This window comes from Leishmania martiniquensis, chromosome 5 (genome assembly GCF_017916325.1).
Source record: "Leishmania martiniquensis isolate LSCM1 chromosome 5, whole genome shotgun sequence".
Lineage (NCBI taxonomy): Eukaryota > Euglenozoa > Kinetoplastea > Trypanosomatida > Trypanosomatidae > Leishmania > Leishmania martiniquensis.
The window spans coordinates 111,041-137,280 of NC_090140.1; the positions used below are offsets into that span (position 1 = coordinate 111,041).

General features: G+C 60.9%; 5 protein-coding genes across 5 annotated transcripts; all 5 read left to right on the top strand.

Moving 5' to 3' along the window:
- Positions 1-252: 252 nt before the first annotated feature.
- LSCM1_07710 (uncharacterized protein) lies at positions 253-1,728 on the top strand (the record flags this gene model as incomplete). The annotated part of the gene is made up of 1 exon (XM_067325070.1): positions 253-1,728. The coding sequence occupies one exon, from the start codon at positions 253-255 to the stop codon at positions 1,726-1,728; it is 1,476 nt and encodes a 491-aa protein (XP_067181275.1).
- A 1,273-nt stretch (positions 1,729-3,001) lies between these two features.
- LSCM1_07711 (uncharacterized protein) lies at positions 3,002-4,930 on the top strand (the record flags this gene model as incomplete). The annotated part of the gene is made up of 1 exon (XM_067325071.1): positions 3,002-4,930. One exon carries the CDS (start codon positions 3,002-3,004, stop codon positions 4,928-4,930), a length of 1,929 nt encoding a protein of 642 aa, XP_067181276.1.
- A 3,612-nt stretch (positions 4,931-8,542) lies between these two features.
- LSCM1_07713 (uncharacterized protein) lies at positions 8,543-13,954 on the top strand (the record flags this gene model as incomplete). The annotated part of the gene is made up of 1 exon (XM_067325072.1): positions 8,543-13,954. One exon carries the CDS (start codon positions 8,543-8,545, stop codon positions 13,952-13,954), a length of 5,412 nt encoding a protein of 1,803 aa, XP_067181277.1.
- Positions 13,955-18,157: 4,203 nt separating this feature from the next.
- On the top strand, positions 18,158-20,509 carry LSCM1_07714 (uncharacterized protein; the record flags this gene model as incomplete). The annotated part of the gene is made up of 1 exon (XM_067325073.1): positions 18,158-20,509. One exon carries the CDS (start codon positions 18,158-18,160, stop codon positions 20,507-20,509), a length of 2,352 nt encoding a protein of 783 aa, XP_067181278.1.
- Positions 20,510-22,589: 2,080 nt separating this feature from the next.
- On the top strand, positions 22,590-26,228 carry LSCM1_07715 (uncharacterized protein; the record flags this gene model as incomplete). The annotated part of the gene is made up of 1 exon (XM_067325074.1): positions 22,590-26,228. One exon carries the CDS (start codon positions 22,590-22,592, stop codon positions 26,226-26,228), a length of 3,639 nt encoding a protein of 1,212 aa, XP_067181279.1.
- Between the last annotated feature and the right edge of the window lie 12 nt (positions 26,229-26,240).

Sequence of the window (26,240 nt, forward strand, 5' to 3'; positions counted from 1 at the left end):
CAGACACACATTCGCTCACGCAGTGGCACATCCTCCAAAGCAGGAGTAGAAGTGATTACAACGAGCCTTACCGTCTGCATTGTAGAAACCGCTCTTGTGCGCAGTGCTTCTGCCCCCCCCGCTGAGTCGGTACGCACCCACGCACCCTCCGACGGCACTGCCTCTCTGCGCGCACTCAGTTCGGCGGCGCTTCGCCACGGAAGCCTTCAGACTCACACCCTCGCCAAAATTCTCCGCTTCTCTCAGCGATTGATGTCCCGCGCGTACGACCTCGTGGTGCTTGGCGCCGGTTCTGGAGGTCTGGAGGCGGGCTGGAACGCAGCGGCGCTGTTCAACAAGAAGGTCGCTGTCGTCGATGTACAGAAAACGCACGGCCCGCCGCTGTATGCAGCGCTCGGCGGCACGTGCGTGAACGTCGGCTGCGTTCCAAAGAAGCTCATGGTGACGGGTGCGCAGTACATGGACTTGATCCGGGAGTCCAGCGGCTTCGGATGGGAGTTGGACCGCAATTCTATTCGCTCCAACTGGAAGACGCTCATCGCTGCGAAGAACAAAGTGGTGGCCGGCATTAACGAGAGCTATGAGAGCATGTTCGCCAACACAAAGGGTCTCAGCTTTCACATGGGCTTTGGCGTTCTTCAGGACGCGCACACGGTCTTGGTGCGCAACTCTGACGACCCAAGCAGCGGCGTGCTGGAGACGCTGGACACGGAGTACATTCTCATTGCGACGGGCTCCTGGCCGACGCGCCTCGGCATCCCGGGCGATGAGCTGTGCATCACGAGCAACGAGGCCTTTTACCTCGAGAATGTCCCGAAGCGCACTCTTTGCGTTGGTGGCGGTTACATCTCCGTCGAGTTTGCTGGCATCTTCAACGCCTACAAGCCCCCTGGCGGTCATGTGGACCTGTGCTACCGCGGCGAAGTTATCCTGCGAGGCTTCGATATGGAGGTGCGGAAGAGCTTAACGACGCAGCTGGGGGCGAACGGGATTACCGTGCGCACCAAGGTGAACCCGTCCAAGGTCACCCAGAACACCGATGGCTCGAGGCACGTTGTCTTCGAGGATGGCTCACATGCAGACTACGATCAGGTCATGCTTGCGATCGGTCGTTCGCCGCGCTCGCAGGCGCTGCAGCTCGAAAAGGCCGGCGTCAAAACAGATAAGAACGGGGCCGTGCTCGTCGACGCCTACTCGAAGACGTCGGTGGAGAATATTTACGCCATCGGTGACGTCACGAACCGTGTGATGCTGACACCGGTGGCCATCAGCGAAGGCGCTGCATTCGTCGACACCGTCTTCGGCGGAAAGCCCAGGGCCACCGACCATTCGAAGGTGGCCTGCGCCGTCTTCTCGATACCGCCGATCGGCACCTGCGGTATGACGGAGGAGGTGGCGGCGACGAAGTATGAAACGGTGGCTGTGTATGAGAGCTCCTTCACGCCGCTCATGCACAACATCAGCGGGAGCACTTACAAAAAATTTATGATGCGCATCGTCACAGACGAGTCGAACGGCACTGTCCTCGGCGTTCACATGCTCGGCGACAGTGCGCCTGAGATTATTCAAGGCGTCGGCATCTGCATGAAGATGGGTGCGAAAATCAGCGACTTCCACAGCACCATCGGCGTGCACCCCACAAGCGCCGAGGAGCTCTGCTCCATGCGTACCCCGGCCTACTTCTACGAGAAGGGCAAGCGTGTCGAAAAGCTTAGTAGCAGCCTGTGAGGAGGGCTGAGAGGTTATGCGGATGAGCTCAGGCCTCGTGCTCCTCGCAGCTGTGGCACGACGGGGCAGCGGCGAAGGGGCGACAGAGCAACCGGCAAGGAAAGCGCGAGATTGAGAAGAGGCAGCGAGCAGGCGGCGGCGCTTCATCGCCTTCATCCAGTCGCCTCGGCCGCCTCTCCGCCCCTCCCTTCCCCACGGCAGGCTGCGCGCCGCGCCCCACACTTTATAAACTGCCATGCACACCTCACTAATTACGCACGGAGGCCCGTCAGCACACACACCGCCCGGTGGCACGAAAGGGAAGGGGAGGGGATAGAGAGGGGTGAGCACCAGATGTAACGCCCCCTGCCCTACTCTCCTTCGTCGATGCCGTGCGGTCTGCGATGGGGAGCATCTTCTTTTTGACTGCGTGTGCGCACGCGTACGTTTTTACTCGTTATTTCGTGAAAGGTCCCCTCTCCCTCTCCCCTTTCCTCCTCCTCCCTCCCTCCCCCCACCCCACTATCTGCGTGATCCAACTATTGACTCGTGCGTGCGAGCACACACACACACACACACTCCCAGATACACGCACAGACATGCATACGTACTTCCTTCTCGAGGCATATATATATATATATGCCCCCGTGTGTGTGTATATATATGTGTGCATGTGTGTGTGCATTTGTGTGTGTGTGTGCTCTCCCGTCTCTTCGGTTTCATATCTTCACTGCCGTTGTGCCTCTGTGGTGTGTGTGTGCGTCTCATCTTGTCCTTCTCCCGTTTGCCCTTTGTAAGCCGAACCCTCATGCGCGCCCCTTCTCTCTCTCTCTCTCCATCCCCCTCTCTCTGTCGGTGTGTGTGTGTGCGCGCACGCACGAGAGTGAGACGACGTCTATGCTTTGGCTTCGAAGTCGAAAAAGACCTCTGCCCCAGTCCCTCACGCCCTGCTGTGCGCGCGGACCCGCGTGGGGGGCTCACCTGAATCGAGGGGCAGGGCAACAATGATGGCGGCGTGCATCACGTGTACTCGATCACGAATCGACCTCCCCACCCACACACATACACACATACATACGCACCCTCTCGTCTGCCCCAACCCTCCTAAATGCTCGATCTTTCCTCTCAGGCTCTCCGGACTCACGCACCTCCTTGCCATTCCATCGAAGTGTGCCGACAGACACGCACGGCCTCCCCCTCTACCTCTACCGTGTGCGCTCGGCGTTCATCTTTATCAAGCCCCTTGTGACACAGCACCAACAGCAACAACAACAACATCAACAACAGCAACAGCATGGCTGAGTTTCAACGACTCGGCATCGAGTCGTGGCTCACAAAGCAGTGCGCGTACATGGCCCTCCGAACCCCAACTCCAATTCAGCGCCAGTGCATCCCGGCCATCCTCGCAGATCGTCACGTCATCGGCGCCGCCGCGACCGGCTCGGGAAAAACGGCGGCCTTTGCCCTTCCCATTCTGCAGACGCTCGCGACCGACGCGTACGGCGTCTTTGCCCTTGTGCTGACGCCGTCCAGGGAGTTGGCCTACCAGATAATTGACCAGTTCATCGCCTTGGGCGCGCCGTTGCAGATACGCACGGCGCTCGCAATCGGTGGGGTGCCGACGGATACCCAAATCGACGCGTTGAAGGGACGGCCGCACATCGTCGCAGCCACACCTGGACGACTCCGCCACTTACTCGAGACATTCGCGCCGGAGGTGAGGAAGGCGTTTGGCCACCTGCGCTACCTCGTGCTGGACGAGGCGGACAGGTTGACGGAGGGCGACATCGCAAGAGACGTTCGCTCGCTGCTGCGGCTACTCCCGCCGACGCGTAAGCGGCGGGTGCTGATGTTCACGGCGACGCTGCACCCTCGACTCACCACGCTGGTGGCGTCGCCGGGGAAGCCGTGTGTACCTGCGAGCAGTGGCGCGGCAATGGAGCAGGAGAGTGGCGCACTTGCTTCGTCTCCGTCTCCGCCGCTCGGCCCGCGCTGCAGCGGCGGAGACGGAGACGGAGACGAGGCGGCCCCGGACTTCCCCCTTTTGTCAGCGCTCGGCATCACGGATGCGTCGAGGTTGAATGTGGTCGTGGTGGGAGAGGGGACCATCCAAGAGGGCTCCGCGGACACAGTGACCACTGGTGTACCGAGAAGCCCCGCGACGGCACTGGCGCGGCCGGCCAGCTCGGCCCCATTCCACCTGCCAGCCACACTCACACAAAGTTACCTGTTCATCCCGAACATGGTAAAGCTGCCGTACCTCGTGGCGGCGCTGCGCCATCAGGGAAAAGGGCAGTCCACCATTGTCTACGTCAACTCCTGCCTGCGTGCGGAACTGGTGCGGCTGACGCTCCAGCTGCTCGGCTTCCCTGTGTGCAGCCTTGACGCTCTCCTCACGCAGCAGCACAGGCTTGATAACGTGGCCAGCTTCAAGCTTGGCATCTCGCGCATTCTCGTCTGCACCGATATCGCGGCTCGCGGCCTAGACATCCCGGCGGTGGGCCTGGTGCTCCATTACGACGTGCCAAAGCACGCGGAGACATACGTGCACCGCGTGGGGCGTACCGCGCGTGCTGGCCGCGAGGGGACATCGGTCGCGCTCGTCACGGAGTACGACGTGAGTCTGGTGCAGCGTATCGAGAAGAAGATCGGCAGCACACTCACCCTGTGGAAGTCGCCAGCGGCGAAGGAGTCGGCCATCCTGTCACTGCTGGACGAGGTGTCTTCTGCTAAAATACAAGCTAAGCAACAGGTAACAGAGCAGTTTGGCGCCCGTGTGCAGACAAACAAAGCGCACGCGGCGCAGAAGAGGGAGGAACGCGCGCAGTCCCAGGCGGCGGCGCGGGCGACGCGCCTTACACGCCCACCGCAGTCGCAGCACCAGCCCAAGGAGGAGGAGGAGCAGCAGCAGCAGCAGATGCAGCGCCGCTCCTCCAGCGCAGGTGCAAAGGATGAGGCCACCACGGTCGACGCGGTGGCGTCTACTTCGCGAAGGGGGTTTAAGCGCTCACGCGTGTCTGCCTCCATTGCCGAAGATGCGCCCGCGCAGGCAGATGTTTCCGCCACGAAGAAGAAGAGCGCCGTGGACGACGCGGCTGCCGACGCCACAGCATTGCGGGGGAACGCGACGCCGAAGAGGCAGCAAAGGAAGCCGGCGAACAAGGGCGTACCGCGCAAGTCAGATTGCCGGCTTGCTTGCAAGCGTCTTGAGGAGTCTTCGTAGTGCCTTCACAGCAATGTGAGCAGATAAACGCATCGAGGGGAAGAGAGGGGGTCGGGGGAGGCGAAAGAGGCACGCCTGTGAGCCACTGCAAGGCAAATACGGAATGGGTGTGGGCGCGTACAATCACGGCAGAGAAGGTGCACGCCGCACCGCGTCACGCCACACCCTCCGTCTCCGCGTGCCGCTCATCTCACCGCCTTTCCTTCCTTCTTGTGCTACATTCCGCGTTACGATCAACAGCTAATCCCTCTCATAACAGCGCCTGTGCTATCTGTGTGCGTGTGTGGGGGGACGCACACGCCTCTATGGACGCGGATGCGCCGCGTGCCGAAGGACGGAAAGGGGGGAAGAAGAAGAGTGGGCGTGTGGGAAGTGGTAGTGGTCATGCCCCACACAGACTCCCCCCCCCACATGTCTCCTCTCCGGCCTCCATCCTTCCTCGTCCCTCTTGTGGGCCGTACGCTCCTGGCGAGTCCGCATGCACCTCATGACGACGTACGGCTGCCCATCTCCTTTCCTCACCTCAGTCGACTACGGTTCTCTGCTCCAACGTCTTCGCAGTGCAGCTGCCTTCTCATCCTCTATTCCACTTTGAGCAGGCGTGCACGTCTTCGCTCGAGTCTTCCAGCGTACGTTATCGCTCTCGCTCTCGCTCTCTCCCTCATCCCTACAAGAGGATAGGCGCGACGTGCACCCACGCATACCTCGCAGTCGCGCAGATGCCGTTCGCTGTCCGCCCGCCCGGGGACAACTTCAGCAATACCTACGAGAACACCACTCTGGTTGGCAACTGGCTGGAGGATCGCCTGCAAAGACGCATCATCCACAAGGGCCGCGGTGGGGTGGAGGTGGCGTGGTGCACCCACGGCATCTTTGAGGACCCGGCCGTGACGATGGCGCCGGACCCGGCAAAGGCGCAGGCGGCCCTCCTGCGCAGCACCCACCAAGTGGACTACGGAGAGAGACTGGGACTGACGCAGAGGACCGGCGGCGTTGGGATGCAGTGCGCTGGTGCCGCCTCCACGCTGATGCTCGGTAGCAAGCACAATGCCCACGCTGCGGCCCCTCGCAGAGTCTCGTCCACCTCCATGAACGGAATCGATAAGGTGCTTCTGTTCTCCGTCGATCCCGTCGCGGACCCGGACGCACCACTGCCACTGTCGACGTACGCCGACACGTACGGTGCCTTTTACTACGGAGATGACGACGGATCAGCCAACGGTAGCAGCAGCCGCGGCAAAGGGGCCTGGTGCGCTGGCTCGGCAGAGGGCGCCGCCACGTCCTCGGCAAGGAAGGTGAACAGCAGGGTCACGGCATCACTCGACGGCGTCGAGCACAACTTGTACGATAGCGTGTCGCGCGCTGCTGCCGCTGCCACTACCACTGCAGTGTCTTGCAGCTTCGGTGCGACGAGTAGCCCCCATGCCACGTCGTCGTGTCCGGGCCTGCGGCGCCACATGCTGAGCCGCGGTGCAGCGGCGACCAGTGCAGTTGGTCACACGGGATGGACCCTGGCGTCCTCTTCCGCTGCCTCGGTCGCGGACCGCTGTGGCGCGACCACTTGGCTGTCGCGCCAACAGCACCCACGGAGGCGAAAGGACAGCGTGGAAGACGTGCGTTGGTGCTCATCCAAGAACGCCGCGGACACGCCGGTAGAGCACTTCACTCTGCAGCGGCGCCTGCCGCCAGCGCGCATGTGAGTCACGGTCGTCGCCATCAATCGCTTGGGTGGAAAGAGTCGTGGGTGTGGCTGCAGCGGGGACAAGGGACGCATTGGACTTGAAAAAAAGTGTGTCAGCTGCAAGCTCTCCGCCGCATTGCCACTGCCCCGCTCGCCCCGCGTTTGAACGCCGCTCATCCCCCTTCTTCCTCCTCCCCCCCACCATCACCACCACCCTACCCCATACCCATACCCATGCACATACACACATACACACACACCTCCATCGAAGTTGATAGGGGTGTCTGTGTGGGGGGGGACGTGAGGGTTCTTCAGGTCATCGCATTGAGGCAGGTGGTGCACCGCTCCTTTACTGGGGATTCACTGTGTACATACGCCACCTATCGCGGGCAGCGGCACAGGGCAGTCGTCGACATGGCGATTCTCCGCGGCGATCAGCAAGTGCTCTGCTGGGACAGATCTAATACACTTTTTGCACACACGCATGCCCCACGTTTCATGGGAGTGTGCGTGCGTTTGTTCGCGCCCGCACTCACATTTCCCTCCGGCCTGCTGCCCCGCCGTCCCCCCTCCCCTCTGCTCGTTTGCATCTTTTCTCTCTCGCTCTCACCGCCTCTCCTCTCGTGCCGTCGTCGTCTTGGACCCTCTCGGCTGTGGCTCGGGCGGGGCGGCTGTGGTTGCATTGTATCTTCTCCTGTCACCGACCGAGGCGCTCGCAGAACTGCCTGCCTGCATGTGAATACGCCCCGTGCATTTCCTTCAGCCCAACCTTTTTTTTGTTTCCCTCACCGTCTCACCGCCAACCCCCCCCCTCATCCCTCCAGCACACACACAGGCAGGTGGCTTCTCCGCTGCCACCTATACAAGCCTCTCCCTCTAAACGTACACCCGCACCTTGACTCCTCCCTTTCCATGAGTCGTCCTCCTCCCCTCCGCCCATCTAAAGATGGAGGGCTTCAATAAGAACTGGGCCGATGAGCCGGGCGCTACACAGGGGGGGAGAGAGCATTCACCCGTACGCGCCTACAGTCTACCAGCGCAGAATAGATTTCACAAGCGCGCCGGCACCAGCGACGAGCGGGCGTGCACCACGGTAAAGAAATGCCGCATCGCCCACGCATACGCAGAGCACAAAAGGTGGCGTCGCTCATGCGCATCAAGCCCCCCCCACACACACACACGCACCACCCCGCCCCGGCTGCCACCTCCTCGCCGCCTTGTGTGCTTACATGCGACTTGCTCTTGCCCGATCATGCGGACGCGCCCCCTCCATTTCTTGCAGAGGACGCCGCGAAAGAGGATGGCGCTGGCCACCAGATGCCGCCTCAGCTTACTTTGCGCATGCACTTCTCCTTTACAGGAGACTGTATGCTAAGCGGCTCGTCCTATCGATTCATCTCACCTCCTCCTTGCCCACCACCACCGCCACACACCCATGCACACACACATATATATATATTGTAACCCGCCGCCATGCTAAGAGTGTCCATCGAGCCCGCACACACACACGAACACGTCCGCATTCTTCTTCCCGTTTGTCGCGCGCCCGTTGACCGCCAACACGTTTCTCAGCTTTTCAGCCACACCCTCCCCTTTTTTCTTTCACTGTCGCCCTCGCCTTTTTCTCTGCAATCTTCCGCCTCCCTCCCACTCTTTCCTTTTGGGCGCTCTCGCGCTCGTCTCTTCGGCAGTTATACACGTCTTCCCTCTTCCACACACACACACATATACAGACACTGTCGACCGCTTGTTGTCCTCCCTCTCGTCCGCCAGTGCGCCTCTCACCGTCGCGCCCCAACTTCCGCCGCCACATCTTCAGTGTAAAGGGAAGCAAAAGCTCTTCTATCAGCTAAAACAGCCCTGCTCAGTACCACTTTTACACTTCAGCCTCCCCCACACACACACAGAGACACATCCACAGCTCCCCCGACATGTCCAGCACCACCACTGCCTTCGCACATCCGCGCCTCAGCGCCCGCCACGCACCCGACAAGACTGAGTACGAAGATGCTTACCAGTGGAGAGGTCTCCCGATGACAACACACCATGACGGCGATAACGTCACCACAGAAAACCCCCCGGTGGACCCGGCGATGTACCAGTCGACCTACGATGAGGCCTACAGGCAGTACAGCGCTGATGTGTACAAGCGCGAGCAGCCGGCCGACGACGACAAGGACCAGGAGAAGGCCCCGGTGGACCCGGCGATGTACCAGTCGACCTACGATGAGGCCTACAGGCAGTACAGCGCTGATGTGTACAAGCGCGAGCAGCCGGCCGACGACGACAAGGACCAGGAGAAGGCCCCGGTGGACCCAGCGATGTACCAGTCGACCTACGATGAGGCCTACAGGCAGTACAGCGCTGATGTGTACAAGCGCGAGCAGCCGGCCGACGACGACAAGGACCAGGAGAAGGCCCCGGTGGACCCAGCGATGTACCAGTCGACACACCGCGAAGCCTACAGGCAGTACAGCGCTGATGTGTACAAGCGCGAGCAGCCGGCCGACGACGACAAGGACCAGGAGAAGGCCCCGGTGGACCCAGCGATGTACCAGTCGACCTACGATGAGGCCTACAGGCAGTACAGCGCTGATGTGTACAAGCGCGAGCAGCCGGCCGACGACGACAAGGACCAGGAGAAGGCCCCGGTAGACCCAGCGATGTACCAGTCGACCTACGATGAGGCCTACAGGCAGTACAGCGCTGATGTGTACAAGCGCGAGCAGCCGGCCGACGACGACAAGGACCAGGAGAAGGCCCCGGTGGACCCAGCGATGTACCAGTCGACACACCGCGAAGCCTACAGGCAGTACAGCGCTGATGTGTACAAGCGCGAGCAGCCGGCCGACGACGACAAGGACCAGGAGAAGGCCCCGGTGGACCCAGCGATGTACCAGTCGACCTACGATGAGGCCTACAGGCAGTACAGCGCTGATGTGTACAAGCGCGAGCAGCCGGCCGACGACGACAAGGACCAGGAGAAGGCCCCGGTGGACCCAGCGATGTACCAGTCGACCTACGATGAGGCCTACAGGCAGTACAGCGCTGATGTGTACAAGCGCGAGCAGCCGGCCGACGACGACAAGGACCAGGAGAAGGCCCCGGTAGACCCAGCGATGTACCAGTCGACACACCGCGAAGCCTACAGGCAGTACAGCGCTGATGTGTACAAGCGCGAGCAGCCGGCCGACGACGACAAGGACCAGGAGAAGGCCCCGGTGGACCCAGCGATGTACCAGTCGACCTACGATGAGGCCTACAGGCAGTACAGCGCTGATGTGTACAAGCGCGAGCAGCCGGCCGACGACGACAAGGACCAGGAGAAGGCCCCGGTAGACCCAGCGATGTACCAGTCGACCTACGATGAGGCCTACAGGCAGTACAGCGCTGATGTGTACAAGCGCGAGCAGCCGGCCGACGACGACAAGGACCAGGAGAAGGCCCCGGTGGACCCGGCGATGTACCAGTCGACCTACGATGAGGCCTACAGGCAGTACAGCGCTGATGTGTACAAGCGCGAGCAGCCGGCCGACGACGACAAGGACCAGGAGAAGGCCCCGGTAGACCCAGCGATGTACCAGTCGACCTACGATGAGGCCTACAGGCAGTACAGCGCTGATGTGTACAAGCGCGAGCAGCCGGCCGACGACGACAAGGACCAGGAGAAGGCCCCGGTGGACCCAGCGATGTACCAGTCGACCTACGATGAGGCCTACAGGCAGTACAGCGCTGATGTGTACAAGCGCGAGCAGCCGGCCGACGACGACAAGGACCAGGAGAAGGCCCCGGTGGACCCAGCGATGTACCAGTCGACCTACGATGAGGCCTACAGGCAGTACAGCGCTGATGTGTACAAGCGCGAGCAGCCGGCCGACGACGACAAGGACCAGGAGAAGGCCCCGGTGGACCCAGCGATGTACCAGTCGACCTACGATGAGGCCTACAAGCAGTACAGCGCTGATGTGTACAAGCGCGAGCAGCCGGCCGACGACGACAAGGACCAGGAGAAGGCCCCGGTGGACCCGACGATGTACCAGTCGACCTACGATGAGGCCTACAGGCAGTACAGCGCTGATGTGTACAAGCGCGAGCAGCCGGCCGACGACGACAAGGACCAGGAGAAGGCCCCGGTGGACCCAGCGATGTACCAGTCGACCTACGATGAGGCCTACAGGCAGTACAGCGCTGATGTGTACAAGCGCGAGCAGCCGGCCGACGACGACAAGGACCAGGAGAAGGCCCCGGTGGACCCAGCGATGTACCAGTCGACCTACGATGAGGCCTACAGGCAGTACAGCGCTGATGTGTACAAGCGCGAGCAGCCGGCCGACGACGACAAGGACCAGGAGAAGGCCCCGGTAGACCCAGCGATGTACCAGTCGACACACCGCGAAGCCTACAGGCAGTACAGCGCTGATGTGTACAAGCGCGAGCAGCCGGCCGACGACGACAAGGACCAGGAGAAGGCCCCGGTGGACCCAGCGATGTACCAGTCGACCTACGATGAGGCCTACAGGCAGTACAGCGCTGATGTGTACAAGCGCGAGCAGCCGGCCGACGACGACAAGGACCAGGAGAAGGCCCCGGTGGACCCAGCGATGTACCAGTCGACACACCGCGAAGCCTACAGGCAGTACAGCGCTGATGTGTACAAGCGCGAGCAGCCGGCCGACGACGACAAGGACCAGGAGAAGGCCCCGGTGGACCCAGCGATGTACCAGTCGACCTACGATGAGGCCTACAGGCAGTACAGCGCTGATGTGTACAAGCGCGAGCAGCCGGCCGACGACGACAAGGACCAGGAGAAGGCCCCGGTGGACCCAGCGATGTACCAGTCGACCTACGATGAGGCCTACAGGCAGTACAGCGCTGATGTGTACAAGCGCGAGCAGCCGGCCGACGACGACAAGGACCAGGAGAAGGCCCCGGTGGACCCAGCGATGTACCAGTCGACCTACGATGAGGCCTACAGGCAGTACAGCGCTGATGTGTACAAGCGCGAGCAGCCGGCCGACGACGACAAGGACCAGGAGAAGGCCCCGGTGGACCCAGCGATGTACCAGTCGACCTACGATGAGGCCTACAAGCAGTACAGCGCTGATGTGTACAAGCGCGAGCAGCCGGCCGACGACGACAAGGACCAGGAGAAGGCCCCGGTAGACCCAGCGATGTACCAGTCGACACACCGCGAAGCCTACAGGCAGTACAGCGCTGATGTGTACAAGCGCGAGCAGCCGGCCGACGACGACAAGGACCAGGAGAAGGCCCCGGTGGACCCAGCGATGTACCAGTCGACCTACGATGAGGCCTACAGGCAGTACAGCGCTGATGTGTACAAGCGCGAGCAGCCGGCCGACGACGACAAGGACCAGGAGAAGGCCCCGGTGGACCCAGCGATGTACCAGTCGACCTACGATGAGGCCTACAAGCAGTACAGCGCTGATGTGTACAAGCGCGAGCAGCCGGCCGACGACGACAAGGACCAGGAGAAGGCCCCGGTGGACCCAGCGATGTACCAGTCGACCTACGATGAGGCCTACAGGCAGTACAGCGCTGATGTGTACAAGCGCGAGCAGCCGGCCGACGACGACAAGGACCAGGAGAAGGCCCCGGTGGACCCGACGATGTACCAGTCGACCTACGATGAGGCCTACAGGCAGTACAGCGCTGATGTGTACAAGCGCGAGCAGCCGGCCGACGACGACAAGGACCAGGAGAAGGCCCCGGTGGACCCGACGATGTACCAGTCGACCTACGATGAGGCCTACAGGCAGTACAGCGCTGATGTGTACAAGCGCGAGCAGCCGGCCGACGACGACAAGGACCAGGAGAAGGCCCCGGTGGACCCAGCGATGTACCAGTCGACCTACGATGAGGCCTACAGGCAGTACAGCGCTGATGTGTACAAGCGCGAGCAGCCGGCCGACGACGACAAGGACCAGGAGAAGGCCCCGGTGGACCCAGCGATGTACCAGTCGACCTACGATGAGGCCTACAGGCAGTACAGCGCTGATGTGTACAAGCGCGAGCAGCCGGCCGACGACGACAAGGACCAGGAGAAGGCCCCGGTGGACCCAGCGATGTACCAGTCGACCTACGATGAGGCCTACAGGCAGTACAGCGCTGATGTGTACAAGCGCGAGCAGCCGGCCGACGACGACAAGGACCAGGAGAAGGCCCCGGTAGACCCAGCGATGTACCAGTCGACACACCGCGAAGCCTACAGGCAGTACAGCGCTGATGTGTACAAGCGCGAGCAGCCGGCCGACGACGACAAGGACCAGGAGAAGGCCCCGGTGGACCCAGCGATGTACCAGTCGACCTACGATGAGGCCTACAGGCAGTACAGCGCTGATGTGTACAAGCGCGAGCAGCCGGCCGACGACGACAAGGACCAGGAGAAGGCCCCGGTGGACCCAGCGATGTACCAGTCGACACACCGCGAAGCCTACAGGCAGTACAGCGCTGATGTGTACAAGCGCGAACAGCGGAATGAGAATGTTTGCGCTCCGGAAGAGGGCAGCGTAGGGTTGGACGGAGCGAGGAAGGTGTTTGGCCGAGGTGGACAAAGTGAAGCGACTGGGTCTCGTCGTGCAGAGGTTATCTCTGATGAGGCACACGCGGATGACGATGAGGTCTTAGAGGCGGCGGTGATTCCTAACTTACCGAGTTTGAGCAGAACCAGTGAACGGAGGCCGAGCAGCGCCGGAACGACGGGTGGCTCTTCGGTACGGGCTCCCACGGTTGCGAGCCAAGCGAAGAGCAGCGCTGCGCTGACGGCGAAAGCACAAGCAGCTGTGGTCTCCTCCTCCGTTGGGGTTGAAGGAGCAGGCAAAGAAAGGCCGATAGAGGAGCACGTGGCCCCGCGGCCTCACCGTAAAGGAGAGTACGAAACGGAATACCGCGTGAACTACCGCCCGTTCAGTAAAAGGCCTACCCCTGTTGCGACTCCACGTCGTACGCAGGCGTGCGTTCATCATGTGGACCCAGCCTTTTACGTCACCACCTGCAAGTCCGCTTACGTGGCTCCACCACCGGCCCCGGTGCGTGCGACCTACACGCGGCCGACTGTGTCGGTGCGTCACGTGGACGCAGCTTTCTACACCACTACCTGCAAGTCTGCTTACGTGGCACCGGTAGGGACACCGACGCCTGCGACTTCAGCCCGGCCGACGGTATCGGTGCGTCACGTGGACTCGGCCGTCTACACCACCACCTGCAGATCGACCTATGTGACGCCGGCACCGACACTGACGCGTGTCGGCTTCACGCGGCCGGCGGCAACTGTGCGCCATGTGGACGCTAGCATGTACGTCAGCACGAGCCGCGCCGCTTATTAGACTGCGACGCCGCTCCTCGGCCCCAGATGAGATGCTGAAATGGGAATGGATGGAACGGTGGAAGGAAGGGAGGGCGCAGGGCGGCGGTTCCTCCCACTCACCCTCTCCGCGTCCCTCTCATTCGGCATGGCGTGCGCGCGAGCGCTCTCTCGCCTGCCGGCATTCTTTGGTTGTACTCTCTCGACAAGAGTGCTGTATGGTGCGCGATGCCTCTTCCGCCTCTCACCTCCTCCTCCGCCACCCCCACAGACACACACACAGAGAGAGAGACGGACAGGCGCAGACATATTTCAGTCGTGGTGGTATGAAGCTGCCCGTGTCCCTCTTCCGCGGTGTGTTGATGGCCGTTCTTTCTCGCCATGGCACTCTTCTTTACCCGTCCCCTCTCCGCCTCTCAACGCTGTATCGCCTCACGTCTGTGTTCTGTGCTCCCGTCCTTCTCCTACCCTTACCTTCGTTTCCTATGGGACCGCTCGTGCGTCGCCTCGAGGGCATGCACTTCTCCCTCCCTCCCTCCCCCCTCTCTCTCTCGGCCAAGCATCATCTCGTGGTTAGACTTTTCTTGTGTTTACACACGCACGCACGCAAGCACAAAGCGTTCGTGTACACGCGCGTTCGCCCCTCCCCCTCCCCCTCCCCCACACACACAAGTAACCTCCCGTCCCCTCCCCCTCTCTCGTCCCTCTGTCTGACCTCCTGTACCGCTTTCGATCCCTCTCTGCCTGTCTCTCTTTCTCTCTCACACTTTCTCTAATATATATATATTTCTTTGAGCTCTTTTTGTTCGTTTCACCACCGCCGCCACTGCCGCCAAATTTCCTTTTTCTTCGTGAGCTCTGTATGTGTATGTGTGTGCACGAGGAAACCCTCTGACCCCCCCTCCCTCTCTGCGTTTTGGTACTGTGCGGTACGTTTGTATCTGACCGTCGCTATCGCCCTCCCCTCCCACCGCATTGCTGCCTTTCATGTAGCGTTTCTTCTTTCTCTCTTCTTTTTTCTTTCGCCGTTGTTCCCCCAGATGGGCGCTGGCCATTCATCGCCCCCCCCTACCCCCACACACAGACCCTCTCCTCACCTCTCCCCTCTCCCTGTATCGATGGAAGCGCCAGGCGAGTGCGCGAGGAATTCAGTGGGAGTGGATCGCATTGACGCCTGGGACCACGAGAACTGCGCCAGCTGCTACTCCACTGTGCGGCTGACTCGTTAGGGGCGGGATGTCGCTATGCACAGCGCGCCCCATCCTCGATCGGCCACCGCATCAGTCGCGGTGCTCACCGCAGAGAACCACACCCCTATGCGGTCTTCCCTCCCTCCCCTCTCAACGCCCGCTAACCCCCGTCGCTCTTCTCTGTATTTTGTGGTGGGTGTGCTTATTGTCCTCACGCACTCTTCCCTTCGACCTTTTTTTCGCGCTCTGTATCGTGGCCCTTACGATTTTTTTTGGTGTGTGTGTGTCTGTCTGTGTGTGTGTGTGTGCACGCGTGTCGCACTGGAGGGAGGACAAGAAGGGCTGTGGCATACACACATATACACGCATATATATGCGTATATATATATATGTGTGTATATATATGCAGAGAGAGAGAGGCGGAGAAGGAAGAGAAGGGATGAAAGGAAGTGGGCATCGCAGTGAAGCGCTTGACCTATACCAAGTCAGGATGGGGGGCGGGGGCGGGGAGAGCGCTATCGGAGCGTAGTTATTTGCAGCATGTGTCGGCGCGCATGCGTGACACGCTCGATCACGCGCTTCACTCTGCGCCCCTTCCCCTTTGTTCTCGCCGTCCTGTCCCTCTCGCGAGCGCCCTCTTACAGGCTCGGCGGAGAGTTCTCCCCGCCCGTGAGCGAACAGAGCTGCGGACGGTGATGCGGAAACGCTGCCATGACCGCATCAGCGGTCTCGTGCACCTATCGCCCTCGTCGTCGCTTCCGTGTCGCCTTCATAGGTTGGCTCCCCCCTCCCTCCCTCTCCCTCCCATCGCTCTCACGCCCTCCCCTTCCTCGCGCCCACACACCTATGCGCACACACATACACATACAGTGTGATAGGCGGAGGACTTGTGAGGTGCCCTCACGCGGAGAGGCGCCCCTCGCCCTCCCCCCTGTTTATGTGTTCGCTTTTTATTCTCCGCCCCTGAGGATGTATCGGTGTGCGAGCCCAAGCCACGAAGCTTTGAAGTGAAGCAAAAAAAAAACATGAACGCAAGCGGCACAGGTGTGAGGGAGGAGAGAGAAAGAGGCACGTCAGGACGTGCATAAAAGGGTGCAGAGGCACGTGGATGTGGGTGGCCGCCTTTGTGTGGTGAGAGAGGAGGGCTGAGAAAACGTCGGCCCGATTCGCTTAGGGGGGTGGCTCGCGTAGTTTCCTGCTCTCCCTCCTGCATCTGAGGGTCGCCACCTCTGCCTCCACGCCTGCAGCTCATCCCAGAAATCGTTACGAGGGAGAGCATCCTGGTCGCAGGCGCGCCTTTGTCTGCTACTGCACCGTTACTTGAAGCCCCATCCTCGATTCCTATCGCAGCTCTGACCCTCTCTCTCTCTCCCACGCACGCACGCACGCAAACAGCCCCAGTCTCCATCTCTTCCCCACCACCACCACCACCACGCCTCGGTGCACTACTCTCTGCGTCTCCCTGTCCGTCTTGAGGCGTGTGCGCCGGCCACGTCATCTGCTCTTCCGCCTTCTACCCTCCCTTCCCCCTTCCCGAAACGATCCAGACAGCTGGAGAAATAGGCGCTGACGCGCCTATTCGCACCGTTGCACGACCCACCACACCTCATCATTACCGCTATACATACACACAAAAAGTACGCGCTGGGCTGAGAGAAGATACGCGCACCCCAAAGGACGCAGGCACTGCTCTTTGCAACAAGAAGCGTCGCACAACACCATCGTCGGCATCCAACCGCGAGGGAGGCTGGAGGTCGCAGCGAGCAGGCGGGAGGGTCGTCACCTCTTAAAAACAAAGCCTTCTGCACTGTACGCACACCTCCTCCCACCCCCTTTTTTCCTCTCTTCCTCCCCTCTCTCTATCTATTGCGCACTGCCTCTACCTGTCCCATCAGGGCTTCCTTTTCCCTGGCACAGCCAATCGCATCGCGTCATCGTAGACCCATCCGTTAGCACACACGCCACACGCACCAGGGGGAGAGAGAGACAGAGGCGGAGGCAGCGGCAAAGATAAGCGTTAGCGATACGCTGCAGTCTCCTCACGCATCCCTCTTCTACTTCGCACCAGAAGCTTTCTCTGGCTGTGTGTGCGTGTGCGCCACTGCTCCCACAGGGGGTGCCTCTGTGCTTTCTTCACGGGAGAGGGAGTGCAGAGAATTGCTGAGGCTTCGAAGAAGAAAAAGGCTGACGGCGGCATCTTAGGTTGCACGCAAGGAGGAAAGAGCGAGAGCCTCTTCCCCACTCAGCCCCTTAACGCACACACACACACACCATCACCACCCCCTTGTCTCTGCTGCCTGTCAGTACTGTTCATACACACACAGACGCACTCCATCTTTGCTCCGCACTTTCGCTCGCCTCGTTTTTCCTTTGTCGTAAGATTACGTGTGTGGGTGTGCTCACCTCCGCCGCCCCCTCTGTCAGTTGTTCGCTCGCCGCCCCTCCTTCTGTCGTCCTTTTCCCTTCGATCTTCTCCCACGCCCCTCCCCCCTCCTCTGCCTGTGTTGGTGCAGCACGCAAGCACACGCAAACCGTCCCGCACCTGCCCCCGCCCCAGCACGCCTCTACACCCCCAAATTTACCTCTCCCTCCCTCTCTCTTCCTCCCTCTTCCTCCCTCCCTCCCCACACACACACACACTTCTCTGCTACCACCGCTGCGGCGCTCCCTCTCTCTCTCCCTCATCTCCCCCTCCGCCTTTGTTTGTTTCTCCTCTGGGCACTCTCCACGAATTGGGTGCCTGTCTGTCTGTGTCTGTGTTTGTGTGTGTGCCGCGTCGCAGGCGCTGCCTCTTTTCGCCCTGCTGAGCTCCACGAGGCGTCAGGCGACACTGCGGCGATAGAGGCAAGTGAAATTGCAACGAGCCACTTCACCGTCGCTCCCCTCCTAGTCCCTCTCACCCCGGCCCCCCCTCCCTCCCTCCCTCCGCACACACACCTACACCGACCCACTTAATCAGCCAACTGCTGCTGTCACTGGCGCAGAACAGAGTGAGCGCAACGCATTCGCGGACGCCACGCACGCCCTCCCCTCCAATGACCTCTCGCTCCTACTACGGCGGCACCGGGACGACGGCAGTGGTGCCACACAGCATCAGCATCTCCACCGCTGAAGCCGTACCGTCGCAAGAGCCGTCGTCGTTTGCGCAGCTCCCGCCGAGTCAGCAGCAACACGAGTCGAACTTCAGCCCAGCAACTGCCTCGTCGACCGCGAGCTTGAACAGTACAATGAACAGGAAGTACTCCTCTGCTTCGGCGGTCGTGGGACCATCGCACATCGGCATCAGTGACAGTATCGGGGCAGCAGCAGGAGCGAGCGGAAATGAGCGCGGACTTTGGAGCAGCTCTTTATCTGCGGCCGCGCCGCGCAACAGCAGCGTGGCCATCAAGGGCGGCGACTACCCTCCAGAGCAGTCGCACCAGCAGCCATCGCATCCCTTGCCACTGTCGAACAGCACAGATGAAGACGATGACACGCAGAACGCGGCGGCCAACGAGCAGCTTGAGTACTGTGGCGTGCGCCTCCTCCCTGGGGTGGAGCAGATCGACTTCGACGAGGGTTACTACGTCGGCACGATCGATGAGAATGGCGAAATGGCTGGCTACGGCAAGGCAACGTGGCACAGCGGTGACACGTACGAAGGCGAGTGGCTAAACGGCATGATGCACGGCAAGGGCACGTACACCTGGGCGGATGGCGACTACTACCACGGCGAGTACGTGAGAGGCCGGATGGAGGGTTGTGGCGAGATGAAGGACGCCACAGGCCTGTACACAGGTGAGTGGGCAGACGACATGCGGCAAGGCTACGGGCGCATGGTGTACTCTGGCGGTAACGTCTACGAGGGCGAGTGGCTGGCAGGCATGCGGCACGGCACCGGCAAGCTCATCGAGCCCGCTGCTCACATCACGTACGAGGGCGAGTTCAACCGGAACGAAAAAGAGGGTCGCGGTGTGCAGACGAACGCCGAGGGCGACGTCTACGAGGGCGAGTTCGCGCGCGGCAAGCCCAACGGCCGCGGCACTTACCTCTGGGCCGACGGTGCACGCTACATTGGCATGTTCAAAGACGGCGTCAAGCACGGTGACGGGTGCGAGTGGCTCGCCAATGGTGACTGGGTTGCTGGACTCTTTGTTGACGGCGAGCACGTCGATAGCCAGTCGACGTGCCACAAAGCTACGGTGCTCACGACGGCAAGCAGCGACGCTGAGGAAGAAAGCGAGGGTGAGGCGGGCGAGGGCGGTGCTGCCGGCAGACTAGGAAACGCTAGCCTCTCCGACACCACTGTGGCCGCTGTACTCGCACCTCTTGACGCCGAGAAGCTGCGCCGCATCGCTGACCAAGCGAACGCCTCGCCTTTCTCGATGAGCACGTCGGCGACGAAGATGAGGGCTCCCAAGAGCGCCTCGCGCAAGACCAGCCACGAGGGCGACCAAGAATCCAGCGACCCGGGTGAGGTGCCTGCCGAGGAGGTAGCATCGCCGTTCTCGCGCGCCCTAGCCGCTCCACAGATTCTGCTAGATGACAGCGACCTCGAAGGCTGGACGCCGCTTAAGACAATAGGCAAGGGTAGCTTTGGTGCTGTGTACACGGCGCTTCTGCGCAACGGCCGCACGGTATGCTGCAAGGTGATCGAGCTCGGCAGCGTTGAGAGCGAGGAGGAAATGGATAAGCTGCGCAACGAGATTGCGCTGATGAAGCGGTTGCGGCACCCGAACTGCGTTCAGTACTACGGCAGTCTCGAGGATAAGGCGAAGAACACGCTGAACATTTTCATGGAGTACGTCAGTGGCGGCACCCTCACGAGCTTCGTGGCAAAATTCAAGATGATACCGCTCAACACACTGCGGCAGTGGATATACCAGATGGTCTGCGGCGTGAAATATCTGCACCAGTGCGGCATCGTGCACCGAGACATCAAGGGCGATAACGTGCTCGTCTCTGTCGACGGCATTGTGAAGCTGGCAGACTTTGGTTGTAGCAAGGCGATCGACGATGTCTGCAGCGCCACGCACGGCTGCTCGACAATGGTCGGCACGCCGTACTGGATGGCGCCGGAGGTGATCAAGTGCGAGGCCGGCGGCTACGGCATGAAGAGCGACATCTGGTCCATTGGGTGTACAATCGTCGAGATGCTGACAGGGAAGCCGCCGTGGCCGGAGTGCAACTCGATGTGGGCTGCCGTGTACAAAATCGCTAACTCTACCGGGTTGCCAACGGAGATACCGGACGACGTGGACCCGCAGCTGATGGACCTCCTGGAAAGGTGCTTTGAGCGCAACCCGAAGCTGCGCCCAACGGCGGAAGAGATGCTGAAACACCCGTTCCTGGCGAGGGTGGCCGAGAGCGTGACGTCGCCCAGAGAGGGGGGGAGCAGGCGCGAGTGAGTGAGGGGGGTTGAGGGGCGCGGGGCAGGGGACACACGTCACCCCTCTCTCTCTCTCTGACGTCGTTCGTATTGCATCGCCGTGGACAAACACCACCGTCGCACGCACACACAAATTTTAAAAAAGCAGCGCGGAACCTTTTCAGGGAGTGTCGGGCGTACACACCGATAGGGGTGATGGGAATCTATAACGGGGCGCCGATCGACATGAGCGCGCCCACCCTCCCCCCTCCGCATCTTGTCGCGCCTCGCCGCTGTCCGCGACTTTTTTGTGTCCGTTGATTCCCTTCTCCCTCCACCCTCCTCTGTGACGTGGTCGTCTGTTTCTTTTTTTTTCTTCTGTCTGTTTCACCTCTTTGCCATTTCTGCGGCTGACGTTTGGCACGTGTTGACGCGCCTTCTCCCCCCCTCCCCCCTCTCTTTCTTTCCTCCCCGGTGGTGGCGGTGGTAGTGTGTGCCTCTGGCGTTCCCTTCGACCTTCTTTGTCGCCGTTGTGGGTGTTGGTGGTGATACAAAGTGCGCCAAACCGCGTGGATGATGCCTGCGTGTTGCGCACGGGCGGTCATCGATTTTCTGTGCCTTCCCCCTTTTCGCGCACGCCTGTGGCGCTTACATCTTCAGTATTCGCTTCGTTGTCTACCCTCTCCTCTCCTCTCCTCTCTCCTCCCCCCTCTCCCCACTGTTACGCCCTCTCTCCCCCTCTCCCTCTCCCTCCCTCCCTCCCTCTCTCTCTCTGCACGTACGCGCTCCCTTCTTCGCCTTCTCGGCATTTTACTTTATGTGTTCTCTGTTCCGCATGACCTGTTTCTCCGCGTACCGCGTGGATGCTTGCCTGTCTTCGGTTGGTCATTTCTGTGTGGCCGCGTCTGCCTTTTCCTGTTGCGCGCGTGTGTGTGCGCACCTTTTTTTTCTTTCTTTTCTTTTTTTTTTACCTGCTGGCAAGTGCAATTCGTAGTGCTCACTCCAGTCATCGTGTGCATTACACGCTGCTGGCGCTTGCAAGGCACATCTATCCGTCTGCACACATATATATATATATGTATATGTATATGTGTGTGTGTACGTGTGTACGTAGATGGACGGATCAGGTAAAAGTGTCACGGGCGATGTCGCCTGTTACCCTCGGAGATGGATTCGCGAAGAGGGGACGAAGAAAGAGCGAGGCAAGTGAAAGGGAAGTGCTGAGGCAATGGTGGGCGTGCAGTTGCTGTGCATGCCGCTGCCGCTATGAACTTCTCCTCTTCGATGACGAGAACAGCTTCTCTCTCCTCTTATTATATATCTATACATTGTTTGTGTCCTCCGAGTTGTGTCTGTGTGTGCGTAAGCCTGTCTGTGTCTGTATCTGTGTCTGTGTGCGTTAGACGTCTGTCCTCTCCAACGTAAGAGCCGCGGCAACCGCAGTCAAACGCATGTGCGTCACGACGGACACGAGCGCTTCATTTTATATCCAAACATGTGTGTGTGTGTGTGTGTGTGTGCACGGGGAGGGACTCGGTGGGGGCATCGGCAGCGCATCTTGCGCAGCGATGGCTCTTCTCTCCCCCTCTTCCTCGTTGTGCGCATCGTTCTGAATCGTAGCAACAATCCCCCTCCCTCCGCATACACACACACACACACACACATGCACCGTGTTGAGCGATGCACTCACTGCATCTGGAGGATCCTTCGCCGTCGACGTGACGTTTCTCGCGCTGCTCCTACCTTGATTCTACGCTTTCTCATCCCTCCATTCCCAATCGCTCTTCCTCTCGCTTTCGCGAGGGGGCGGCGGAGGCAAAGTTGTTTTGGCCTGCGTCCACACATACGCGCACCCGAGATCGCATCTTCAACAGTCGCCCACAACGAACAACGGCTGACAAGCTTGCAAACGCCCCATACATCCATACATATATATTTATATATAGAAATATATATATATATACGCCGCGAGGCTGACGACGGGCTCGCATCTTTTAGATCTGCCAGCCGGTCCTCTTTCCCTTTCCTTCGCCCCTCCTCCCCTCTCGCTACCGCTTTCTCAGCGGCAAGGTCGGCAGAGGCGTGCCTCGCGTCCGTCGCTCGCCCCTGCAACGGTCATCATGCGGGTGAAGAGCATCGTCATCGACGGCTTCAAGTCGTACGCGCACCGCAAGGAACTTGCAGACCTCAGCCCCCACTTCAACGCCATCACGGGGCTCAATGGCAGCGGCAAGTCAAACATCTTCGACGCGATTTGCTTTGTCATGGGGATCACCAACCTGAAGCGTGTGCGTGCCGAGGACCCGCGAGAGCTCATCTTCCGCGCCGGCACGACCGGCGTGCACGCAGCACGGGTGACGATCGAGTTCATAAACGACGACCCCTCCTCCGCCCCACCCGGCTACAGCTGCGAGGAGTACCCCCTCATCACCATTGGCCGTCAAATCAAGCTTGGTGGGCGGCAGCAGTTCTTCTTCAACAACACCGTGTCTCTGCAAAGCAAGGTAAAGCGCTTCTTTGAGAGCATCAGCCTCAATGTCGACAACCCCCACTTCATGATCCTGCAGGGCACCGTACACAAGCTTATTGGCATGCGCTCGCAGGACATCCTCTCCCTTATCGAGGAGGCTGTCGGCACAAAGGCCTTCGATCACCGCCGCCGCACCGCCGAGACGCTGATCCGCAACAAGGAGCGCAAGATGGAAGAGATCGACGTGAACATCGAGACGCAGATTCGACCGCTGCTGGAGACGATGCGGGCCGACCAGGAGGAGTATAATGAGTTCATGCGGAAGCGCGAGAAGATAGAGGAGAAGCAGCGGTTCCGCATCGCACTGCAGTATCACACGCATCAGACCCAGCAGGCGGAGGCGGAGGCGACGGCGGAGGCACGCGCGGCGGACATTCGGAGCGCCAAGACGCAGCTTCAGGCGCTGCCGCATCAGGAAGAGGAATTGGCCCGTCGGCTCGTGCGGCTGCAGGATTCACTTGGTGCCCCAAGCGAGGCAGCCATCTCGCTGCATGAGGAAGAAGATGAGCTCAAGAAGGCGCAGAGCCGCCTTGAGGGACAGCTGGAAAGCTGCACCGAGTCGCTGACGCAGCTGCAGGCTCGGCTCAAGAACTTGCGAAAGGAGCAGGAGAGACAGCAGTGCAACCACGCCGCCTTCGCAGCGCGGCGGCAGCAACACGAACAGATGCTCTCAGAGATCAAGGAGGGCAAGGAGACGTGCGCGAAGCTGAAGAAGGCCCTGAAGCTTCTTCAATCCGGCGTTCAGGCCGGCACCTCGGGCGTCTCGCTTGCGGAAGAACGACAACAGGTGGACCTGCAGCTTATCGAGCAGCAGTCACTCGTGCACCGCGTCACGGAGCGAGTGGAGGAGCTGGTGAGGCAGCAGCGACGGGCTGAGGCACACCAGGCCGAGGAGAGCGTCCGTGTGCGCAACCTCGAGCACGAGTACACCAAGGCAAAGGCAGCTCTCGAGAAGGCAGAGGTGGCGTACGCCCCTTTGGCGGTGAAGCAGGAGCGCAAAGAGGCGCTCGAAGCCGAGATCTCGTCACTGAAGCGTGAGTACCAGGCCGAGTACGAGAACTTCCAGCGGCAGGTGAGCACGGTCGCCGCGCGCAACTACGATCTGGACTACAACCGTTACGCTTGCCCACCCGACACGGAGGAAAAGGTGCTCGGTCGCGTCGGCCAACTCATCACTCCAGCCGATCCTCAGCACGCACTGGGGCTCATGGTTGGCGCTCAGAATCAACTGCTCCGCGTCGTTGTCACGGACGATCGCGTTGCCGAGACAATCATCCGCAGTGGGCTGCGGCAGCGCACCGCCTTCTTTGCGCTGGACAAGCTGCAGCGCCAGCCGGCACACGCCTTTATCGATGACGCGAAGCTGCAGGCGGCACAACGTGTTGCACAGCAACACGGTGGATGGGTGCACCGCGCACGGGATCTCGTGAAGGTGCAGGAGGCCTCCTCTCCTCACCATCAGCAGCAGCAGCAGCTCAACGCGCTTGCGGACTTCGTGTTTGGCAGCTTCCTTGTGTGCTCCAGCTTAGGGCTTGCTCAGGAGCTGGCCTACAACCCGTCCATCAAGACCAAGGCCGTCACCGTCGAGGGCGAGGTGGCAGAGCCGAACGGCTTGATGACGGGTGGGTCAACGCGGCAGTTGCGTGACATCTTTGCGGATCTGAAGACGTACACATCGCAGAAAGAGCCTCTGAGGGCGTTGCAGCAGCGCACGCGCGCACTGGAGGACGAGTACACCACCCTGCGTGATACACTCCGGCAGCACCAGCGTGACGTTCAGGCCTACAAGGCAGCGGAGGCGGCGGCAGAATTGTCGAGGCAGCGCCACATCGTCGCCGTAAACAGCGCGCACAGCGGCGCTGCAGAGCTGAAGGAGCAAGTGGAACGGGAGCAGGCCGCGCTGGCCGAGGCGCACGAGAAGCTGACGATGCTGCAGGCGAGGCGGCACGAGTTGACGGCGCAGGCGCAAGCAACAGACCTGAACGCGGCGCGGAAGGAAATGGCGAATCAACTCACCGAAGCAGAGGCTCACGTGGTGCGGCTGATGGCTGAGGAGGAGCGCGGCGCGGCCGAGTTCGAGCGGCTCGAGGCGGACATTGAGCAGCAGGCAGCGGACTTGTCTCGCAAAATACAGGACACAGCGGAGGAGCTGGCGCAGCAACAGAGTCAGAAGCTGAAGCTGGCGGCGCAGGTGGAAGAGTTGGCGCAGCAGCTGGCGGCGGTGCAGGCGCGGTATAGGGAGAACGAGGAGCGGCGCCAGAGGCTGGAGAAGGAGGTCGACGAAGCACAAGAGGAGCTGACGGGCCTCGCGGAGCGCAAAGCCACGCTTGACAATCTGATAAAGAACGGCGAGGTGGAGCTGAGGGAGCACAGCCGGTGCCTTGAGAACCTGCGCCGCCACGTGCACGAAGCGGAGCAGCGCCACAGCTGGCTCCTCGAGGCCCGAGAGACGTTCAATCAGCCGGGCGGCACATACAACTTCAGCGATGCGGCACGCACCGCGGCCATCCTGAATGAGCTGCGCACGATCGAAGCGCGTGCTGCCGTGATGTCCAACAAATTCTCGCAAAAGTCCGCCATTCTGTACGAGGAGCGGCGCCGCGAATACGAGGAGCTCGTGAAGCAGCGCACCGCCCTTGGCGAGGACAAGGAGGCGATCCAGCGCTGCATCACGGAGATCGAGTCGAAGAAGTGGGGCGCGCTGGATCGCATGGTCGGCGTGGTCAGCTCCATCTTTGGAAAGCTGTTTGCCACCTGTCTGCCTGGCGCGGCGGCGCAGCTGCTGGAGGAGCGCGATGCGGCGAACCACCTCACTGGCCTCCGTGTCCTTGTCTCCTTCAACGAGAAGCCCAGAGAGTCGCTCTCCGAGCTCAGCGGTGGGCAGCGCTCACTGCTCGCGCTGTGTCTAATACTCGCCATCCTGCGCGTTCGCCCCGCCCCGCTGTACATTCTGGACGAGGTGGACGCTGCCCTCGACCCCAGCCACACCCAAAACATTGGTCGCATGCTGCAGCTGTACTTTCCTCGCTCACAGTTTCTTCTAGTGTCGCTGAAGGACGGCATGTTCAGCAACGCCAACGTACTGTACCACATACGGAACGCGCAGGGATACTCGGAGGTGACACGTATCGTGCACAATCCGGCGCCGCAGCACACATCCGCCCACGGCGACACGCGACCCGAGGCGAGCAATGTTGACCAAGACACGGCGGTGGTCTCCTCTGTGTAAGCACACACATAC